The sequence below is a fragment of the Cryptomeria japonica genome, chromosome 1, assembly GCF_030272615.1.
Source record: "Cryptomeria japonica chromosome 1, Sugi_1.0, whole genome shotgun sequence".
Lineage (NCBI taxonomy): Eukaryota > Viridiplantae > Streptophyta > Pinopsida > Cupressales > Cupressaceae > Cryptomeria > Cryptomeria japonica.
This window is the reverse complement of record NC_081405.1, coordinates 560,727,587-560,751,750: the sequence shown is the minus strand read 5'-3', so window position 1 is coordinate 560,751,750 and position 24,164 is coordinate 560,727,587. Positions and strand designations below refer to the sequence as shown.

Here is a 24,164-nt window from a genome sequence, read left to right as displayed (position 1 = left end):
TAAAATATTTTATGCTAAATTCTTTGAGTTTTATTAATCATGCATATTTAATGTGAAAAGGTATAGATATTTATCTTTAATAAAGTGTTATAAATAATTTAAAATGTTTTAAAATATATAATTACGTATAGTTTAAATTAAGTACTTTTTAATAGGAAACATAATTCTTAAAAATGTTAATAAAAAATAACATAATCTAATAGAAATCTTTAAACTAAAAATTAAATTCCCTTCTTTATACATAAAAATAAAAAATGAATACAACATTAAAAAATAATTATAATAACTATTAGAAGTTAATGCAAAAGTCTCTAATTTAGACTTACAATTCACACTAAGTTTCTAAATTCACATTAAAAAAATATTGTAAGAATTAAAAACAATTATATTCTCTCTTTTGAAATAAATGATGTATATTAATTTATAAATTAGAATAGATAATAAATATGGTCTAATAAAATTGAAGGGATAATTCATTCTCCTCAGAATGGTTCATTTCAAGAAGTTTTGACTCCAAAAAGCATCCAATTGAATCCTCCTACCTTATGGATTATAATTTAAGCCCCAAAACATAATAGATCAGCCCATTGCAACTGAAAATTCTGAACAATTAAGATACAGGGAATCACAGAACCTTCTCTAAAACTCCAAATACATTATTTGATCAGCCCATTGCAACTAAAAAATTAACCGCTAGATGTTACAAACATGGATGTTTCTTCTGTTAATCTTACTTCATGCCGAACAAGGCATAGGAGCAGAAAACCTTCGTGCCGAACAAGGATAGGAGCAGAAAACATACAGAAATTAAATTACCATTCAGCACAATTTAATATTTAAACTTGAAAAAATGAATGATTGATAGCATTGGAAATTGAAGAAAACAGGAACTAGGTACAATAGTCTACAAACAAAACTAAAGAGATAAATTTCGAGTCATTTACGAATAAAGAATGTCCTGTGATGTATTCAACCAGATATCCATTAATCCCAAGAAACCAGCATTGTTCGAGACAGAGACCCCATAATTGAGGATGATCTGGTTAAATGATTTACTTCTAAAAACCCAACTATGAAAACCTAACCCACCAAAAATATAACCAAAAGATACTTAGGCGTAAGATTCCAAAAAAATCAACGTAGTCACTGCCATTGAACTTAAAAAACTGAGGTTTAAATAATTGTTTGTGTTGGACGATAACAAATTAAGATAGATGACCGGCCCAACAAAAAACAATGACACTGTTCTCATTCTAATCTTAAGTAGCATACCAATAATGTGGGATTTCCTTGGTGAAAGGGTTTTCCTGTGAGTTTATATGGTATATGCAAGATAACGTCTGGTTACAGGGTTTGTTGAGCCCAAAGAAAATATTAACACAAGTTACAATTATGAACGTGTGAATTCCCAACGCTCCTTTCTAACTGGTTAAATAAAAATTCTATATAGATACATTAGTAGCTGCATGTTGCCATCAACCAAAAAAGTTTTCTGAATCAATAATGCAGATTTGACAAGCATTATTATAACAAATGACTTTACAAGTTTACAGCTTCAAATCCTTTAACGTGCATGCCCCTGGCCCTACCAAGTTCTTTCATATTAGATTTTACTAGTGCCTTCCTGTCCTAAACATATTACATTCACATGAACTGGGACCTATAGAAGTAGAGCAATGCTTTGAGAAACAAAAAACCTTCAGAATCTATTTCCTTATCAGAATCTTATGTACCATTTCTGCCATTTGTATGCTTGCCTCCGGGAGCAACTTTTGCTGGAGTTGAACGCTCTGATTGAGAGAAAACTATAAGAATATGCATCGAGAGTGTAACCATAGCAATCCCCCCAAGTAACAAAGCAACACCTTTCCGAGTAGCCAAATGAGGCCTCAGAAGTTTTGATGCCATAATTACCAAAATCGAAGACCATCCTATAATAACCTGTAGACGTACAAAGAGCACAATTATTGCATCATTCCCTAACATATTTTTGTATATTCGGAATACGCAGTGCCAAATGCCTACATAATCATTCTGCCGCAATTATGCTAAAGTGATTGCTATGTAGACAAAAGCATAAAATTTTGAAATATTCTTTCTAGGATTTTGTGCAACAGAAACACCTAATTTGATATGCTTTAGATGCATACAGGCAAAGGCTATATGTAGTATGTACCATGAGAGGCTTGGCTCGCCGTTGCATTGGCTGGTACAGCTCCTCTCCAAACGTATTAGCAAGCTTGTGTTTATCTAACAGGTCATCCTGCTTGCCAAATGCCAACAAAACAATGTTTTGCTCGTGGCTTGAGCACATTCAAATACCTACAACAGTAATTGCTATTCCTACATGATGATAATAAATTCATACAAATTTCAAGTCAACTGTTCATTGAACCAGTGATGTCGGAGTCATTTTTATTAAAAGCGTATTCCAAAATTTCAGTAATAATGAGGTTATTCGAATATAGCACCTTAGAAACAAATGCATCTCTACACCATTGAGCAACTCCCTCATCTGTTCTGGGCAAATCATCCATCACCTGCCGCTTAATATGCACGTGCATCTATGGTATATCATAATCACATCTTAGTCAAATCCAATCATAGATCCTTGCAAATCAATCCAGTGAGATCTTGCATGATTGTCAAGGGATGAACCCAAATTTTCACAAAAAATTCAACATGATTAGATAAGGGCTTAAAAGTTAAAAACTAAACCTACTGAACACACACACTAATACAGACCAAATATGACTCAAATAGAATGAAATGTTTCAGCCTGACTCACTACTAATCAAATTTCCGTACCACAGAAGGCTGACCCTTCAAAAGGCGCAACATTGTGGGAGATGGTTCTTCCTTAGGTATTGCAACAGTGATATCATAAATGGCTGGAACAAATGACCGTAAATTCCCAACAGCTGAAACAAAACCCTGAGTAAAGACCAGCATGAGATACTTTCAATTAGAAACAGGCTGATATTTAGTACAATGTTAAATACAGAAAAATCATGAAATGCTCAGCGACCCTGAATGCAAAAAGATTAAACATATCGATGACAGTAATTCAAATTTGATTTTATAGTAAGTAAAGGCTTAAATTTCTAACCAAAAACATGGAAAACTGCAACACACAAAGGCGACGCTATCCCAGACTATAACTATATTCATTATCAGAATCTGAAGATCTTGTATAAACATCATGTAAACATATCCAGAACAAAGTAAATACAAAAGCAGGATTTCAAATGAGAGAATATGACCACCAAAAGGATTGGATTAAGCCAATAGTACCAATCAAAAGATTATCACCATATCTACCTTGTTTATTGCCTGTCTTAATACCCATAATAGCAAACAAACCATATCAATGAAATAATCTACTGTGTACATCAAATTTTATTTGAGGACATAAAGTCCTAATCATGGACATGGAAGTGAAATGGATCATGTCTCTTCCCAAACTTTCTATTAAACATTTCTAGGCAAAAAGATGGGCATGAATTTGCCCAACTTTGCATATACCAAGTCCAATAAACCAGTGTGACACACCATATATGTCTAATAATGCACAACAAGAACTGTCACCGACAACATATATTCAAAACGTATCAATCTCAAGCAGAAACAACAATTTTATAAACACTGTGCCAAAATAACTCAAAATTTGCATCCCTTTATGTTAATAATATGAAATCACAATAAACCATATTTAAGCAACAGCAAGCTTTACAGTGTGTTTAAAATGTATGCATTCTAGGTTAACTATAATTTTGATGAGATTAATGTTATCTTTTTTTTATAGGAGCACAATGTCATGGTCATATAGGTGATGGACATGATTTGAAAGCAAAATGATGTTGTACATCTTCATGAAGGGTCAAGTAAAATATTTTCAGTAAACAAATCTGTGCATGAATATGCAGAAATAAAAACACTGCATGCTAAAAAATTTAATTCTCATCCGACAAACATTCATACAAAGAACATACACAACAGCTATAACAAGTACAAATCAATATTTATTATTTATAAAAAAACTATTTATTGTAGTGTGCCACTACAATGAGATGGCAAGAAGTTTAGGCAAGATGTCCAATAAATATCTTTTGACAATTTTAAGTTAATTTTGTATTTGATTCTAACTAATTTGTATGCTCAAATTTTATGTTTACAAATTTTGAACTTAAATACCAGTGATTCCCAAAATTCGAAAATACTGATCAATCAAAATTTAGCAAGGTATCCAAAATAAATTAGAAAAATCATAAAAAATCAAGAATTGACAATATTCAATAAATTTTTATTCAATTTCGAAGCTCTAAAATTTTCTGAAAACATCATGAGTTTTCCCATTTTTTAAAATACTTAAAAAGTCCCCTCATGTTTTGAAATATTTGTGGCACTTTCCTTAGTTTACTAAATTCCAAATTTTCCCTAATCACCTCACCACGAAATTACCAATTTGGCATTAATGGTAAGAATGTTCAAAGCAGCTTCGCTGGCAAATAAAAAGAATCAACTTGCCATTCCATTTTAAAAATCTCATTAAATTATGAACAAATTAGTCTACTTATCATAGAGCTAGGAATGAATAAGGATATACCCAACCCCAAGGATTTGATAAAAATCAACACCAAAGGAGTTAGTCAGGGAAATGCTCTTTTATTATGCCTTGGACTCTTGAGCAGCAAACTAAAGAACACATGGAGACACTCGTTGTAAACTTGGGAACGTTGGTAGCCCACAAAAGCAGGCTCTACAAAACAATTGTTGAGACTCATTCCACACTCCTACAGGATAGACCTGTCAATAATAATGAGTAGAATACCAACAGCCTTCTATGGCGTGAAGGAGAGTTATCAGGTCAACTAGGGCCTCCATGAACAATCTGAATAGCTCAAAATACAATTGCTGACTGTAATGCCCAAGAAGCTATTAGGCTCCTCTTTGGGAGAAGTTCTTCGTTGTGACTTTGAAAGGATTGAGGGTTATGCTAAAATTTTGTTTAATTTCCTTAAGCACAAAAGTTGTGTGGGGAATGGGAAAAGTAATTATTAGCTGCTGATTGTAATGAACCACTTTTGGGATTACCCTATATTTTGCTCTAGAATCACAAATTTAATAAGACAGGGAACATAATATAGTTAGAGATATAACTTTACCCAAAGGTTGTAAAAAACAAGATAGATCCTTGTTGAGATCCTGCAATCATGTCAGACAAATACTGAAGATACAATTCATAAGATCAACCATTACTAGGGTTAAAGAGAATATATTCATGATCATCTAATCATATCATATCTAATTTATTATTTGGGTTCAATAATAACGGCAAATCGGACAAGGAGATGTGATAGGGTGCCTAAAGCAATCGCCCACCCTAGGCCCAAGAGTGGATATACCATCCCTCTTGACCTCGTGTGGCCTTCGGCCATCCATATGAGATCGTGTACCTAGAGAGGTATCCTATAGCTGTTATCCCCCATCAAGGCACCCTTGTTCTTCCTCTTATGATTGAGACTCCCTTGAATCCATCCCAACAATCAACCAATGTAAAGGTTGGAGGGGAAACTACAATAGAGTAACCAAAGCGATCCTCCACCCTAGACCCAAAAGCATATATAACATCCCTCTTGACCTCGTAAGGCTTTCCGCCATCCATATGAGGTGGTGTACCTAGTGACGAAGCCTATAGCAGTTCTCCCTCTTTGTACCCTTCCTCACCTTGCCATGATTGATTGTTGCTATTTGGAAATCCACATTGTTGCTTATATATATAATATTTGAATTACTGCTTGAATTAATATGTAAGGAATTGTGCATTCAATCATTATCATGTTGCATACATCAGGCATATATTGAACATATATCCATGCATACCACAGACAGATGAGAATACTATTTCCTGCAATAAATAATGATTTCTGATTATGATCTGATTGCTGGTGTGTAATGTATTTGATCTGCTCTTACCAATGCTTTTGACTGCCTTTCCTGATGCCTTCTCCCATCATGGCTCTCTCCATATATATTTTTATATTTCCATGAAGGGGGATGTCCCTTGAAAGTGCTGCTTTTTCAAGAATGGTCTCAATTTTTCAAAGTCACAACCCTTCATAAGTCGCTGCCCTTTTAAGATTAATCTTTATTTTATTTTCAAATTAATCATTAGTCCCTTTAATTCCTGCGATAACGTTAATCTTTAATCAAGATCGCTACTTTATATTTTATTGTTGCTGTTCAGTGCTCACTGCTATTAAGATCTATCTCTGCTTATCTGCTATTATATCATAGAATATTTCATCCCATTTCTCCGCCACCTTCTCATTCCACATCTTGTTGCATCTTATATCATGCTCAAGAGTGGTGACTATTCAAAGAGCCATAATACTTTTCAAGCCAGCCTTATCATTATTGTATTTTTTTTGTTTGCTTAGTAATGGAGTCAGCCTCCTCTAAAAAAACTGCTGACAATTAATGTTCTTTATTCTTGGTCAGCCCCTTACCATGGAACATTATTATAATTTATTTTATCATCTAGGTTTTATGTATTCAGATTGTGATCTGCTTTGATAAAGGCTGTGATTTGTATTTACAAAGCCCTAACCTTAGGCAGGGCATGACAGTCCCCCTTCCCGATATTGCTTGTCCTCAAACAATAATAGTTATAAATATTTTCAATGTCAAGATCCCTAAACTGATCCTTCTTAAATCCACCTTGTGATATAGCAACCTTCTGCTGAGCAACTCTGATATTATCCCAAGGCATATATCTTTGTCTTTAATTCAAACGTGAGTTATCTCGACCAATGATTGGAAATTTGCAAGGTTTGTAATTAAAACAAGTTTTCTCTCATCAATTGTATCGTAAGAACTGTTTTGGTTGGTCCTATGGATATCTCTTCAAGACAAAGCAAGGATGAACTGCCCATTTATTGCGAAGAGGATTAGAAGCATGACACACATCTATGACCTTAAATACAATGTTCTTTCCTAAATAAATTCATCTCTCTTTTGGTTCACTCTTGTTATTCTCATATTCTAGATCAACCGAAAATAAAAATCTCATGATGATAGGAATATGTTTACAGAAATCATAGATATTCATGGAGTAGACAAGCTGAAAAACACATCAGGTATGAACCAAACACGGAGCATTCACATAAAAACATGAAGCATATACGCAAATAGACGTATTGTTAGATCCCTTCTCATTGACTAGAATGCATCCACTGTTTTATCTTTACACTACAGGCTGGTAGGATCAAAGCTCTGATACCAATTGTAATGTCCCCATTTGGGATTACCCTTTATTCTGCCCTAGAATCACAAATGTAACAAAACAGGGAATATAATATATTTAGAGATATAACTTTACCAAAGGTTGTAAAAGCAAGATAGATCCTTGTTGAGATCCTGCAATCATGTTAGACAAATACTGAAGATACAATTCATAAGATCAACCATTACTAGGGTTAAAAAGAATATATTCATAATCATTTAATCATATAGCATATCTAATTTATTATTTGGGTTCAATCATAACGAAGCTCAGACAAGGAGACATGATAGGGTGCCTGAAGTGATCCCCTACCCTAGGCCCAAGAGCGGATATACAATCCCTCTTGGCCTAAAGTGGCCTTCGGCCATCCGTATGAGGTGCTGTACCTAGAGAGGTATCCTATAGCTGTTCTCACTCATCAAGCCACCCTCGTTCTCCCTTGTATGATTGGGACTCCCTCAAACCCATCCCAACAATCGATCAATGTAGAGGCTGGAGGAGAAAATACAATAGGGTATCCAAAGCGATTCTCCACCCTGGACACATGGGCAGATGTACCATCCCTCTTGGCCTCATGTGGCTTTCTGCCATCCATATGAGGTGGTGTACCTAGTGAGGAAGCCTATAGCAGTTCTCCCTCTTTGTATTCCCTTCCTCACCTTGCCATGTTTGATTGCTGCTATTTGGAAATCCACATTGTTTCTTACATCTATATTATTTGAATTATTGCTTGAATTAATATGTAAGAAATTGTGCATTCAATCATTCTCATGTTACATACATCAGGCATATATTGAACATATATTCATGCATACCACAGATGGATGAGAATACTATTTCCTGCAATAAATAATGATTTCTGATTCTGATATGATCGCTGGTGTATAATGTATTGATCTGCTCTTACTGATGCTTTTGACTGCATTTCCTGATGCCTTCTCCCATCGTGGCTCTCTCCATATATATATCTATATTTCCATGAAGGGGGACATCCCTTGAAAGTGTTGCTCTTTCAGGAATGATCTCAATCTTTCCAAATCACAACCCTTCATAAGTCACTGCCCTTCTAAGAATAATCTTTATTTTATTCTCAAACTAATCATTAGTCCCTTTAATTCCTGCAATTGCGTTAATCTTTAATCAAGATCGCTGCTTTTAATATCTTACTGTTGCTACTCATTGCTCACTGCTATTAAGATCTATCTCTGCTTATCTGCTATTATATCATAGAATATTTCATCCTATTTCCCTGCCACCTTCTCATTCCACGTCTTGTTGCATCTTATATCATGCTCAAGAGTGGTGACTATACAAAGAGCCATAATACTTTTCAATGCAGCCTTATCATTATTATATTCGATATATTTTTTTTGCTTACTAATGGAGTCACCCCTCTGTTTAAATAAATTGCTGACAATTAATCTTCTTTATACTTGGTCGGCCCCTTACCATGGAACATTGTTGTAATTTATTTTATCATCTAGGTTTTATGTATTTAGACAGTAATCTGTTTTGGTAAATGCTGTGATTTGTATTTACAAAGCCCTAACCTTAGGCGGGGCATGACATTGATTGCATTGCTATGATGCAGCAGCACCCCTCTTATCTGAATCTCATCATCAAGGATGGAATTATCACAATTTGGTATCTACCTATATTGGGATATGGGATGATGATAGTTTCTACTAGGTACTTAATGCTCAAGATCGCATAGATTAAAATACTGCCAATAACTCACAAAACTTGCAAGTACTCAAAGGTTAGACTAGGCCTGCAAGTAACTCGCAAATAAATTTGGCCATGAATTATTGGCAAAAAATAGAACTCGCTCAATAACTCACAAGTGGAGGTCAAAAACTTGGCTTGTGCTGACAGAAAACAGTTTGCCAAAACAAAATGCCATTTTCATCATTTGTTGAATTAGTTCTTTTGATTTTTCAAGCATTCATATTTCTATATTTGACAGGCATGTAACAATTTTCCAATTTCTCTTTGTGCCTTCATTCTAAATTTCTAGCGCTAAGGTTTAGTTATTTATTATTTTACTTCTGAATTTGAGTTAGTTTTTGGTAGTTACTAGGATTTAGTTTGAATTTTTTATGTTTTTCTGGTCTGCTACTATTTAATTCCATTTTTCTGAAAACAAACTAGCATCCATAAGTACACGACGTGGCAGTAAGCCAAGACAGTGGCTTGGAAACATGGGATAGCAGGTTCAGAGCAAGAAATATTAATCTACAAATATTGTGGGTTGCATGTGAGAGGGGGGATAAAATTGCCTCAAATATCACCTTTACATAGATCAGTTGTTGAGAGATTGCAGTATGTACTGTAAAGTCTAAGCAGGTTAAGCAAGAGGCAAAAGATCTCTTGGCATTTATGATCAAAAGAAAGCAAAGAAAAAAAATAACAAAAGCATTGATAGGAATCATGGGTTCATGGGTTCTACATTGTCAAAGGAAGATATAAGAGGCTATTTGTCTTCCATTGGGCCATGAAAACAGGAATTAAGCAGAGCATAGGTAGCCATAATTCCAAATTTTGGTTTATCACAACACTTCTAGTTTGCTACTTTTGTTGGAAGGTACTACAATGTTCCATTTAATGTTGTAGGAAGTCTTTATTGGGAGTAGTTGAACACCACATTAACCTAGAAGGTAAAGCGTTTAAGGCACTGAGCCCTAATGTGTTTTGCATAAGCCATTACTGGAGGATCTAGTCAAAAACAGTATCACAAATCAGCTGATAATTAAACAAATGCAAATTTGAATAACAGCACTTTAGTTTATGGGTGGACAGATGGCAAGGACTGCACCTTAATCAACTTCCTCATGACTTCAGGAAGGTCGGAGCTGATGATGGATCATATCACTCACAGTAACTTGCTTATCTTGAAAAAATTTGGGTAGTGATTCCACTTGTGTTTCCTCTACAAGATCTTTCAATGCTTCCTCAAATAGCATAATGGTGATGAAATCTTCAAGCGCCCCTTTGAATTGTTCTTCATACCTAGGCTCACTTATGATGATTTGTATCTCTTTGTTCAACATCTCAACTTGATTGTCTTCTTCAATGAGGCCATTTGAAAACTCCTGCAATTCAATCTCAAGGATCTCCTTTTGTAGCATAAACGAGAATTCTTCAAGGAATGAGTCATCTTCTCCTTTAATTACTTGTTCAACTCCTGGATCTTCCTTTATTACTGTTTGAGTATTCTCGACTGATTCTTCAACTTTTGTTTCGTGGTTTTCCTTTTCAGGTGCGAGGCATGGCGAGCTATCCACTGTAATACATTGTTCCTTAGGTGTATTTGTATCGTCAACGTACAACTGATCCTTCTCACAATCAGATGCTGGAACGATGTCTTGTTCATAGGTCCTCCTGAATTCAGCTGTGAGATGTGCACCCCAAGATCTGTTCATGATGCACTCTTCTTCAGACAAAATTGGCATTCCAAACTGGTTTCTGACTTGATTGATAGCCATTTCACATACTGAGCAAGTAAATTCAGAGTGAGGTGAGTTGTGAATTCTACACCACAATGGTAGTAATGTGTTCTCTAAACGCATTTCACCATTCAAAATGAGTTGATTCTCGATCATCCACAAGAAGCTTAGAAGAGGATCCTTGCTCTCTGGGACACTGAAGTTGCCATCTTCTGTTTCTGGCCTAAGGACATCCCAAAAGAAGATTTTTCCCTGCGCTACCGATTCCATCCTTGATAAGTACTTCAAGCAATGCATTTCATCATGTGCCTCTGTCTCATGAACTCGACACTGCCCTGGTCTTGCAAACTCGGACAATCTGCGTGCATAAAGTGGTGTATCTAATCTCCACCAAAGTTCAGGAAAATCAACTTGTTGCTCCTCGTGGAACTGTTGCCGCTCCATTGAGAAATCTTTTCTTTTTTGATTTTTTGATTTTTGATTTTTTTTGGATTTTCCATTTTCACCTTTTTTTGGATTTTCTATTTTTCTCTTTTTTTTGGATTTTTTGGTTTTTTTTCTCTTTTTTTGGATTTTCTGGAATAAGAGAGATCTTGAATATCTCAGATTCAACTTGAACGTTCAATTGGTTCTAGCTTGCTTCCTTGTTTTCACAAGTCCAACTAACGATCCAGCGATAACCCTTCCTTCTCTTTATCACTTCCGTCGAGTGTTTGATAATAGGCTTTCCATTGATCTTCCTTGGATTCAAGAGTTCGTATTCGCTCACCTTTCTTCTGCTTCACTTTTGTCGAGCGTGGAGGATGGTAAAAAAAAGTCTTTAAGATTACTCCTGTAAACATGAATTGATATAATCTGAAGTCTAGCTGTTTAGGCATTCATTGCGATCATGCCCTCCTTCTAGCGCCAATTCTGTTGCGCGCGGGAGGAGGGTGAAAAAATGTCTTTAAGATTACTCCTGTAAACATGAATTGATAGAATCTGAAGTCTAGTTGTTTAGGCATTCATCGCGATCAGGCCCTCCTAGCGCCAATTATATTGATGTGTATTTTGTATACGACGAAACACAAAATAAAATACCTAAAAGCTACCTTATCCTCTCTTGAACAAAGTTCCCGACTGCTGAAGATCTCGCCAAAGGATCAGTCGAGGCAACTCCAAGGTTCTGCTTTATAGGATCTCTACTCGTGGATAAGCTCTTCGCGGTATGATGTGATTTTGATGGAATCACAAGGGGACTTACACTTGACGACCTAAACATCTGATTTACTGGAATAACAGGATTTCACTAGCCTAGATTTTGAAAAAAAGAAAAAAAAGGATGAGGGCGAGGGAAGGATCTAATTCTGACACTAAGAATGTAGGAGCCATGATCGATCTTTGATGAAATTCTAACTAAGTCTTGTTTTGACATCCCAGGACCATCTCCACAAGATTAGTGCGATCTTCGGAGGAAAGTTTTATGATGTTCAAATCATCGCTACAGGCATAGATACCATCAGGCTGATCCATGTCAATGAAGAAGCGACAATTGAAGTTAAGCTCAAGCTGAATGATTCCAATTGACTACACAAGGTAAGTCTGCAATCAACAAACTGCTAATAGTATGGATAAACAAATTTCACCATCAATCAAACACATTTCTTCCATTCATCTAATAACATGAAATCAAATCTAAGAAGTATAAAGACCATGCAAATTGTTGAATCGACCCATAGATTTCACCATTTCTTCAATGAAGTTTACAAGTCTTTCACAACAACATCTTGGCAACAATCTTTGCCTTTTCTTTCTATTCTACTCTAATTGCTATTCTATCAACTGACTATTCACTATTAGCTAACTATTCACCTACTATAAACTATTGACTAACTATTAGCCTTTACAAATGAGGAGCCAAGGCTTATATAGTGCCCACAATACAATTCAATAGCTTAGATCAATGGCCGAGATTTTACAATGAAAACCCTAATTAGGGTTTGTTACAACAAAATTAATTCTGACCAACGAAATAATTGCATTATTTGGACACGTCTTCTTTGGAATATTCGACCAATGGATAGCCAGGGTAGGTACATCGAAGTTTGTGCCATCTCCCATTAGTCAGGTACATTGAATCTGGACACGTTGAGGTGGACCAATCCGACTGGAGGAGTAATGACTGGGATGCCACCTTGTCTGACACTTGTAACTTGGTAGATATTCAATTTGATGTTGCTGAGAAGCTAGCTTTAATTAGCTCTTCTGAAACTGTCTGCTTCTTCAACGAACCCTTGCTTTAACTTCCTTTGTCTTCGATGTGCAGGATGGATGGTGTACCTTTCCTTCGAATGCTGGACTGGAAGAGGTCGTCCCTGATGATGTTGGAGAAGAGAAGGTCGTCCTTGATGATGCTGGACTGGAGAAGGTCGTCCTTCATGATGCTAGGCTGGAGAAGGCCGTCCTTAATGATGCCGGACTGGAGAAGGTCGTCCTTGATGATGTTGGGCTGGAGAAGGCCGTCCTTGATGATGTCGGACTGGAGAAGGTCGTCCTTGTCTTGGTCTGGTCCTATGGAGGTTGTCATTTGATACCTACACAAAAGCTTAAAGTTGGGGTTTGAGCATAATATCTTAAGGTATAGGATTCAAGACCTTTCAAGGAAATAACTAAATATTAATTTGAAAATGATGATAAATCTAATATTATGAATTTTCAAATTAAATTAAAATCAGATTGTACAAGACTTACATTTTCCAAAGGATTACTATGGAAAATCCAACTAAATTTTGAATAAAAATTTCAAGAATCTGATTCTTCATATCTCTTCCTTGAATTTTTTGCTATCAACCTTGAAAAATGAATGAAGGGAGATGAGAATTTGCTAGACAAGGACGTTTGATCTGAATTTCAGGTCCTCCTTTGGATGAATTAAGCTTCAATCAGCCTTCAAAAAGAATTTCGCCTTCAACTAGCTTCTCAAAATCTGGAAATTCGCCTTCAAACACCTTCCAAAATCTGGAAATTATCCTCCAACTTGCTCAATTTTGCACCTCCAAATCTGCTCTTCAAGTTCGCATAAGAGATAATGAAAGAATGATTTGAATTTGTTAAAATACACCTCCCTTATATAGGGCGCTCACCTTGATTTCCCTCAAGGCCGACTTGGCAAATAGGGAATAAAATAAAATAAAACTCCTCTCAAAGGATGGCCGACTTGTTTGTAAAGGCACAATAATGATTTTTGAGCGCTCAAGCATAATTTTTAATTTTTTATATTAATTCCAAAGCTCAAAGGTGGATTTTTTCATTTATTTCAAGGCCTAGAAATTAATTAATCAAATTATGAATGCCTTAATTTATGTGAACTTGTTTTAGTCTTCCAAATGTCTTGTAATAGGCAACTTTAGTGAAAGACTATAGGCTAGTTTAGGGAATGTTAAAGCTTGATTAAGGCTTGATGAATCTTCATTTTCCTTGGGCATTAAAATATTCAAAGTGATGGAGGCTTAAATTATTTCAAGGCTTATTTGAACCTCTCATCTAGGCTTGTCTGCTTCACGAATCAAAATCTTCACAACCTAGGTTTGCCATCACAATTTTGCAATTTGCCTTCAACTTAGCCTAAACAAGGTGAATAATAGGTGTTTTCAAGGATTTCGCCCTGGACCCTTTGGAAGGGTCAGGAGCGATTTTTCTAATTAGGACTTGAGTACCTTGTTTTCTTGACTTCAAAATCTTCTGGAAGGCGAGCTCATGTTTGTTTTGACCTAATCAAAGTCTTGCATTTCAAATTTTAGCATTTCACATGAGAAAAGTAGGTGAAAAATGTGAATTTCGCCCTGGACCCTTTGGAAGGGTCAGGAGCGATTTTCTTTGCTTGGGCTTACTCCTCCATCATTTTATCTTGAATCCACCACTCAAGGCTAGGAAATAGTCCTCTTCTTTCACCCAATCCGAGTTTGATTTGTTTTTGTAAGGCAAAATAGGGGATTTTAGGATTTTCGCTTTGGACCATTTGGAAGGGTCAGGAGCGAAAATCTTCCTCTGACCTAGAATCATCACTTTTGGAAGCCAACATCAACTCAAAGGTGGTCTCAAGGGCAATTTCTACCTTGGTCTAGTCTTGTCTTCGCATAAACTTGAAAGGAACACATAGGTTTTAGGATTCTCGCTCTAGACCCTTTGGAAGGGTCAGGAGCGAAAATCAGGTTTTACGGCAATTTTCCCATCCTTTCATCTTCAAATCACCTCCAAGGCATAGAACATCTTGCCTCACTCCTCTCCAAGTCATGAAAACCAAAATCTTGTCTTAAATTGAAAGGAAAAAGGAGAATTTAGAAATTTCGCTTTGGACCCTTTGGAAGGGTCAGGAGCGAAATTTTCATTAGGCTTCAAAACTTTCCTTCTTAGCAACCAAAATCCACTCTAAGGCAAACCAAATGCCTTCCCACACCCTTATCTAAGTTTAGTTTTGTCCAAAATTTGGAAGAAAAGATGACTTTGAGGATTTTCGCTCCGGACCCTTTGGAAGGGTCAGGAACGAAAATCTCTTCTAGGCTCAATTCCTTCATCTTTCATGATTTCTTGCAACTTCAAGTCACTCCCAGGGGCAATTCCTTCTTGATTTTACCTTATCCCACACTTGACTTAGCAAAACTTTGATAGCAAAAAGAAGTTTTCAGAAAATTCGCTTTGGACCCTTTGGAAGGGTCAGGAGCGAAATTCTCAATCTTGACCAAAAATATTCATTTTTTCAACTTGAAACTTCTTTGCAAGGTAGGATTTCATGTTTCATTATGCTAGCAATAAAGTTTCATGTCCAAGAAAGGCTAAAAATAGGTTTACAAGGAATTTCGCTCTGGACCCTTTGGAAGGGTCAGGAGCGAAATTTCCTTTCCTGGCCAGAATCCTTCATTTTCACAACTTCTAAACATTCCCAAGCATTTCAATATGTTCATTCTTCGTTTCATCATGTCTTGGACACCTCAATTTGACCAAACCAAGCAAGAAATGTCTCTTATAGAGATTTTCGCTCTGGACCCTTTGGAAGGGTCAGGAGCGAAATTCTCCATTTGGGCTAAATCCTTCATTTTTTTCAGTTCAAAACAACCTCAAGAGGCAAAAGCAAGTTATTCTTCTTCCATCCATGTCAAAAAACTTGACCTTCTTCAATGCAAAATAAGAGCCTTTGGGAATTTCGCTCTGGACCATTTGGAAGGGGGTCAGGAGCGAAATTTCCCTTTTGGTCCAAAATCCTTCATTTCTCAACGCTTTCAAACACTTCAAAGGCAACAAGAATGTCCATCCTTCCTTCCAAGATACCCTGCAAATCAAAATTTAGTCAATCTTAGGAAAAAATGAGCTTTAAGAAGATTTTCGCTCTAGACCCTTTGGAAGGGTCAAGAGCGAAAATCTCATTCTAGGCTAGATTACTCACTTTTCAAACTTCAAACCACTTCAAGAAGCAAACTTAGATCATTTTCCACCTGAGGAAGAAGGTTTCAAGGTCAAACAAGGTAGCAATTGAGGTTTATGATGAATTTCGCTCTGGACCCTTTGGAAGGGTCAGGAGCGAAATTCTCCTTTAGGCCAAAATCTTGTTCTTCAAAATCAATCAAACTCCCTCTCAAGGCAAAACATACCCATTCATCTCCCATCAAGCCAACGCCTAGCCAAAATAAGGAGGAAAACAAGAGTTATAATGATTTTCGCTCTGGACCCTTTGGAAGGGTCAGGAGCGAAATTCCTAATCTTGGCCAAGATCCTAACTTCATTTTCACATTTCTTCATTCAAACAAGCGTTTTTACCTTCATTCAAGCCTGGGAATGCGTTAGTTCTAGGTTTTGGTCAAAGTAGAATGTCTTATGGAGAATTTCGCTCTGGACCCTTTGGAAGGGTCAAGAGCGAAATTCGCTGTGGACCCTTTGGAAGGGTGGAGAGCGAAATTTGACTTTTTGAACTCTCCGTCAGGATCATTTTATGGAATATAACATTTAAGAATGTCACTTATACTTTAAGTTATATTCCATATATACTTTCAGGATGTTTGAGAGTGGTTTCGGACCTCCAGGAGTTATATTGCAAAATCTAGTTTTTGGAGGATTCTTCAGTTTTCCTGACTTAGCCAAATTTCAGGATCAAGACATTCCAGACTTAGCCAAATTTCAAGATCAGGGCATTCCAGACTTGGCTAAATTTCAGGGCATTTGAAGATCACGATGACATTCCAGACTTCATCACTCACCAACTCGACCTAACTCAGACCTTCAAGGATGATACCCACTCACAAAGCAAGACACAATTAGCAACAAGAGCAAAACCGGGCCCTAAAGAAGACTCTCAAAGAAACCCTAATTCTAGGGCACCTGCTAACTCCCCTGGCTCAAGCAAAGCCTACCATCCTATTGATCCCCTAGCGACACTCAAAATGCAAAGGCTAACAGACAAACCCTAAACACCTAGAAAGCAAACCCCAGAAAGCAAAAACAAGTAGGGGTCCCCATTTGTAATGGGGCGATGTGTGAATACGTCACAACACCTAGGCATACCCAAACACCTGGGTACATACCCTATGCGCATACCCAAGCATACCCTTGAGTAAACCTATACCTAGACATACCTAGTACGGGCACAAGAGGCCTTGGGAGCATTCCCAATAACTTAGGTTTTAGGTGTCAAACATGTTTCATGGATGAGGATAAAAACCCCACAGGTATTTATATGAGGCCATGGACAAAACCAAAGAGACAATTCAGCACTCAATGGGTTAAATAGATACGGATATGGACCCAGCTGTCATGTTATTGATCACAGGTGGAACATGACAAATTGTGTTTTTTTAGTTTTCAGAAATTTTATCTAATTTTTTCCCAAGATTTTGTCATGTCTGAGTTTTTGAAAAAAATTGGGTTTGCCTGAGTCCAAATTTTTAAAATATGCTTAGGACATTGGATGCCTAGACTTCACTTGAACCTTTGCTATCAATCTCCATGATAGGAAAATGAGAACCCAACCTGAAGAGAATTATAGCAGTAAGGTAACATAAGAAAAGTCATGGAGGTGTGCAAGGCTTGGTCTAACAAACACAAGAAACAGCAGCTGCATTCACTTTTAATCCTTGTCATGATCAGATAATTCAACAAATGAAGCAGCAGGTTCACAGGATGAACATTTTGGTAAGTATGCCCATCTCTGCCATGCAGAAGAGCATCTTGGAATTTTTCAGCAGAAGCAACCATTGATCACTGGTAAGTGCCCCCCTAGCACCTTCCAGAATTGACCTTAGTCATTCCTTGCTGGAACCAACTATTTAATTTCTTTCTGTATTATATTCACATTTTGTCTACAACCTGAAAGCTGGATCATAACTCACAAAATCAGATTCAACTCAGACTTGGCAGACCAAAAATTTTCCGAATCAGCAAAAACATAAATTTAATGCAAAATGAAAATACAGTTACAAAATGTGTCAGATAAGACTATAAATGTCAGGAAATTATTTTCTATTATATTTGATTCATTTGAATGCAAATAGAGACAAAATTTCACACATCAAAGGGTTAAACTCAGAGAAAACTTGTCTTGCAAGACTCGCAAGTTAAAGTCAGGAAATGTTGAATTTTTTTTAAAAGTGCGGTACTAAGTGAGTAGTTAAACTATGTGCTAGAGCTACAGATTTCTAGCTCACCAAATTAAGTTATATAGTAGGTTTCACTTCTAGAAATTCTTCCTGTTTGGTTTTCAAGCTAAGCTTGTCTTACTATTTTCTATGTAACAGCACATTAACAAACATTGTTATCTGATTTTCCCAGCCCTAATCTGTCATTGGATCAGCACATTTGAAATCAGATTCTGATCTGTTACAGTGGTATTTAGGTACTTAAAACTGCTGCACTTATTATCCCTTATTTGTAGCTTTTTCTGCTGTCGAGTGTCTCCTACTTTAGAAGATGCTCAGTTTATTAGTTGTTAAACAGATATGGGCTCATAGCGATTCAATGACTCGCAAATATTTAGGATAAAATTTGTAGATGAGCACCTAAGGTTCATAAAGCATGTAAGCAGCTTCAAAAAAATAAAGCTGATAATCGCACTTAAAATCTGTTGAGTTGTGAGCACTGATATAAAGAAAGAAGATTTCAAATTTTATAATTCAAATGAATATAGAAAGTAGCAGAGATTACAACAATAAAATCTTGTAAATCAAGAACCCTATACATTACATGTTTTGTTTTAAATTTTAACAAGCTCTAAAGATCTGTGGAATGCTAGAATTTGAAACTGGATTATAAATTGAACACACAAATCATACATAATGTGACCATTAGTCTCTAATATAATTCTGAAGAAATTGAGCACAGAAATTCATCAAACCACCAGATTTGAAATGAAGGATGTGAAGCTCCGGTTATTCAAAGCATATCAATATCCAATCATACCAACATTGATATGCGTATTTGACTACCTCAATGTAAAAATCACATCTTCATTAAACACAATCTGCGTTTCAAAAGAAAAACAAGTATTTGACAACTATGACTAGTTGGATCCACACATGAAGCTTTTAAGTTTAACAACATGTGCGATCTTCTTATTTTCAAACATCCAATTTCATTTAATAGCAATTTCCTGGTTTAAATACCACAAAGTTTACCAAAATTTGGAGTGAAACATATAACACAATAAAGTAAACACAGCACAGAGGAGTGTTGCAGCTAACAGAAGAATTGATAAATGAAGCCAAAGGCGAAGAAATAAACATGACTTGAACCCCCCAATATAGATATTCAAAATTCAAATTTAGTAGATGGACGCTAGATTGTTCAGATATACAAGGAAAGTTTGCCTACCTTTGTGCGAGGGATGAGCAAATTGCGTGGCACTGGAAGCCCTGTAGACGTTGCATACTCTTGGGCTGCAAGTAGCTTGGCTGTGGTAAATCTTGTCCCCTCTACAAAGAGGCCCAACCAGAAAGGTCGAGGAAAATCCTTCAACCTTTGGAAGCCTGACTGCAGTTTTAAATATACTTTCAATAATTACTGAGTAATACAATATAAAATTTAAAACAGAAAGCGGAATTTCCTTCCAAAACAGCATGATTAAGCCAGCCATTACCTTCAATGTAGCTTCATCCCTAGACCAGTTCCTCTCCAGGAACACGTACTCTGAAAACCACATTGACCATCCCACCACCTGAATGAATCATTCCCAATGAGAAAAGTCTATTTAACAGATCCTTGAAATCAAACAATATGTACATTACAAAATCTATTCATGAAGTCAGTTCTACTTAAAGCAAAAAGTGAACCAATATGCAATTCCAATCATGTCTCATATTTTGAATACATCTCAGGGAAATCTCAACATGCTGCCAGGAGCTTTTAAAAACATGAACAGAAATTTTCAGTAGTGGCTCAATCAATTGCACAATGGTGATTTCTGGGTCAAAGAAAGTTACATGGTCCAGAAAACTAGGGCACACTAAACCATTGTTAGTGTTTAAGACATTTTCAGCAAAGCTAAGTGCTGTCACAATTACCAAATGGCAGAAATATTTGTCAATTTCATAGCTGTTATAAAAGATATTAACCACATTGTAGGAGTTAGTTAAAGGTCTCCCAAATACAGAAACCCCACACGCTGAGAAATAAGGTCAGTGGTTATAAATTAAAAATTCAACACAAATAAGATCCTCTCCATTGCCCAGCTCATCAACGCAGCCCACTGGTAATCTCTAGCATAATGATAGGAGTTATTCTTGAGTAAATCAGCTTTGCAGGTTCAACAGGAACTCACATTGTGTGATGTCCCCACTTTGAAATATACTTTTAATAATAAACAATAATAATAATAAAATTAAAATACAAAAGAACAAAAATAAAAATATAATTAAATATAACTAAATATAATTAAAATTTGAATAAAGTTAATGTATGGTCAAAAGGCATGAAATGATAGTGACTCCCCCAAATATGAGGTATAAAAGGGAGAAGAGAGCTCATTTGAAGTGGGGATAATTTAAGAATCAGAAGTGCAGATCTGATTGTGAAAGGATGTGTCCCTTTCAAGAGGCAGAAATAATGAAGAGTTGCACTCTTTAAAAGGGTGCTAATGGTGAAAGGGTGTGTCTCTTGCCAAAGGGCATACATGATGAAGAGGTGTGACCTCTCCCTCACATGAAGAGATATAAAGGAAAGGAATCAAAAGCATCCCATGACATCATCCATCAATCAGATCAGATCAGAACTGTTATTAAGTTACAGGCAGTAACATCCTTGTTCTTGGTGGTATGCATGGGGGTGTGCTTAATATGTATGCTTAATATATGAATCCTGATAATGTTCTTATGTAGAATTTAATAGTAAATATTAATATAGACTGCAATATGTATGAGAGTCATAGTTAGTTTCATATATATTCATAATACATCAGAAGTTAGTGTACTCATAGCCCAAGTACTTAATCAATTCTAATTCTTCCCCCCATAAGGAGAGGCGTGGTGTTGTTAGGGAGAGGCGGAGTAAATCCATCCCAAATCACGTGAGCCCGCTCCTGTGAAGCTTCCTCCATCTGCCCAAGGATTGTTTCTATGAAACTATCTTGGCGTGGCTCTTCTGGATGGGAGGGAATTTCTTACCTTTAACCTCCTGGCTGAGTTGGCCTGTGTGCAACGCTGATACTAAGAACATCTTGTGCAAGTGTGTTATCAGGCATATTGCCTTGTGGCGGATTCAGTGGATTTTCTTGTGCGAACATTTCCACCTCTCGCACACTAGAAGAACTGGCTAGGGATTGAGCTTCTTCAACCCTTGCTCTTTTCTGTTGTGGTTCTTCCTAGTGGACTTCCTGCTGAACAGCTAGTTGGATTTCTAGTTGAACATTTGGCAGGGCTTCCTTCCTTTTCCTTGTCCTAGGCTTCTTTGGAGCATTCTTTCCTTCATTAGGTCCAACTGTTTTCTGCTAGATTTCTCCTTCCTCAGCTTGGGTCTGTGATGATCCTTTTGTGGCCTCACTGTGGGAATCCAAATTTCCCATTAACTAGTAGCTCAAGGGGACATGTCATTCCTTTAACATCCTGACATGTCGATCGATCCAATGCCTAGTGAACTTCAAAACTGGTCTAGCCAAAATGTCTAGATCATTAACTTCAGGTTCTGACGAATCCAGAAGCTAGATAGGTTGATCCTTTACCTTTTCAATTTCCGGTTGGACTACGTTTGGATCCTCTTTCACTTGATCTGGCACTTGCATTATGTCACCAATTCTAATCATGTCAAGGGGTAGTCTGAAAAACATATTTTTCCTGACCTCAAGATCATCCTTGGCACGAGCCCAAAAATCTTCCAGGTGAAACTTGTGCACAAACTTCATTCCAGCTACATTCCGGATTTTATTATATGGATCGTAGTATGATCTGGATGTTTAGAATGGTAACCGGTAGAATGCCAATTCCTCTGCTACCTTCTCAACTACAGCCAGGTTCAAGCACAATTCCACATACTCACCCAAGACAATTGGGAACTCAATGGATAAGTTCTTTTTCTTTTTCTGAATCTGATCATATGCTATCAATTGTTTGATAAGCTCCAACGAGACCAGTTTGTTCGATGGAAATCTTGGCAATTTATGTGGCTGGGAGGAGAATCTTTGTGTCCTGATATAAGTAAACTTTGGAAACTGCTGGAACACGGCCCCAAACTTTTGCACCAGTGCCCTGGCTTCGGACGACACTCTCGTATGAAGCTCATTTTGCATCAACCTAGTCAAGTACATAGTGAAAGTGTCATTCACCAATTTGAATGAGCTAGTGTTGTTCAGGTGCAACTGAGGATAACATTCATGGACCTTCAACTTTGCTACTCCGCATCCCATGGGCCCACTTCCTAGCAAGCCATCGAAGCCACCCATCCTTGCGAGCGAATAAATCACGTATGAGCTCATATAAAAGGATTGGGTTCTCTTTTCTTTTAGACCTTTCAACTATTCATGCACATAGTGGCTAATTAACCAAGACCAATCCACTATTCCGTTGGCATTCATGACCTCACCAACATAGAAGAACATCCATGTCTCAAAATTGATGGCTTATGGGCACCCCATAATCCTGCTTAACATCATCACAAATCCACATACTCTTGCTTGAAATAAAAAATAGTGAGTTGCTTGGGCATCTTGGAGTGAGGCCTTGGTTTCGGCATCCGGTTCTTCTTGATTACTCTAGCACATCTGTCAAGACCTGCATCATACACTACTTCAGCTCTATCCTTAGTCTTGTAGGTCATGGAATGATGTGATGGGATTCCAAAGGTTTCCCCAATAGCTTCCAGAGTTAGGTTGGCCAAAAGCTTGCCACTCTCTGTTGAAATAGTTCTTCTCTCCAGGTTGTAGTGTTTTGTGCATTCCAAGATCAACTTTGGACATTGGATAGACGGAGGGAAACCTGCTGCTGCAACAATTCCACTTTTAACAATCCTGGCAGCGATAGGTGACGGATTATGTCCGGCTGTTCCAAACATCCTAATCCGAAAAGCAACCAAATTGAAAGTCCCTAGATTTGTGTCGCTGATTTCCTTCCATTTGGACAAAATTTTGGATTCTAAATGGAATCCCTTCATCTCATTTTTAATTTGTGCCTGCCTAGAAATAGCCACTACTTTGCTTGATTCTACCATTTCTCCACAATCAAAACTTCTGAAAAGGAACAAGAAATTCTTCAAGTTTGACTTTACTATTTCTCTCCAACTTTAGCTCTCTCCAAATTTGCCCATGAGAAATGAATTGTGTTTGCATGTTTAAATAGAATTCTCTCACCAACTTGCTAAGTTGACAAAAGACCAACTTTGGCAGTTGTTTTAATGATGCATCATACTTTCCTCTTCAACATGCCATGCAAACAGGACCCGCCATTATCATTGTTTTTCAAAATGGAATTTTATATTAACTCCTTGAGTCATGCATCATATCTTGGAATATTCTTTCCTTTGCATTGCCAACTCCCCATTCTTTCCAATTTGAATTTTGGAGGGATATTTGAAAGATTTACTTGCGAATTTTACTATCCATCCACTTGGCAAGAAATCTTTGGAGAGAGAAAATTTCATCTAGGAAGAATTTTCTTGAGATTTTGAATTCGCCTTGTTCCAAGGAAGCTTTTTCATCAATCTTCAACATCTCCTGTTTTTTAGGGATTTTTTCAAATTAGCGTTACAGGGTCCAAGAGAGATAAAATTCTCTCACAAATCCAAATCTATCATCATTTTGAAATTCAAATGATTTTTTATGCCCAAAAATGGATTTTCCAGAATTTTTCCTGAGGTGGAATTTGCCTTAAATTAATCCTCGACTTCCATTTTCCTTGCCTTCGAATTTGCTCTTAAAACTTGGGCATGGAATCCACAATGTGAAGGAATTTCTTAATCTTCTTCTTTTCCTTGACCCCTTGAGATTAGTG

General features: G+C 36.8%; 1 protein-coding gene across 1 annotated transcript in view; it reads right to left on the bottom strand.

Annotated features, from left to right (window-relative positions):
* Positions 1-1,327: 1,327 nt before the first annotated feature.
* Positions 1,328-24,164, bottom strand: part of LOC131029156 (1-acyl-sn-glycerol-3-phosphate acyltransferase 2) — an 89,586-nt gene continuing 66,749 nt past the window's right edge. The window contains exons 6-11 of the mRNA XM_057959547.2: positions 19,829-19,906; positions 19,564-19,722; positions 2,809-2,934; positions 2,472-2,564; positions 2,177-2,263; positions 1,328-1,941 (exon numbers count right to left, since the gene is read on the bottom strand). Coding sequence (XP_057815530.2) covers positions 1,726-1,941; positions 2,177-2,263; positions 2,472-2,564; positions 2,809-2,934; positions 19,564-19,722; positions 19,829-19,906 — 759 coding nt within the window. The 3' untranslated portion in view covers positions 1,328-1,725. The remainder of the gene's footprint in view (positions 1,942-2,176; positions 2,264-2,471; positions 2,565-2,808; positions 2,935-19,563; positions 19,723-19,828; positions 19,907-24,164) is intronic.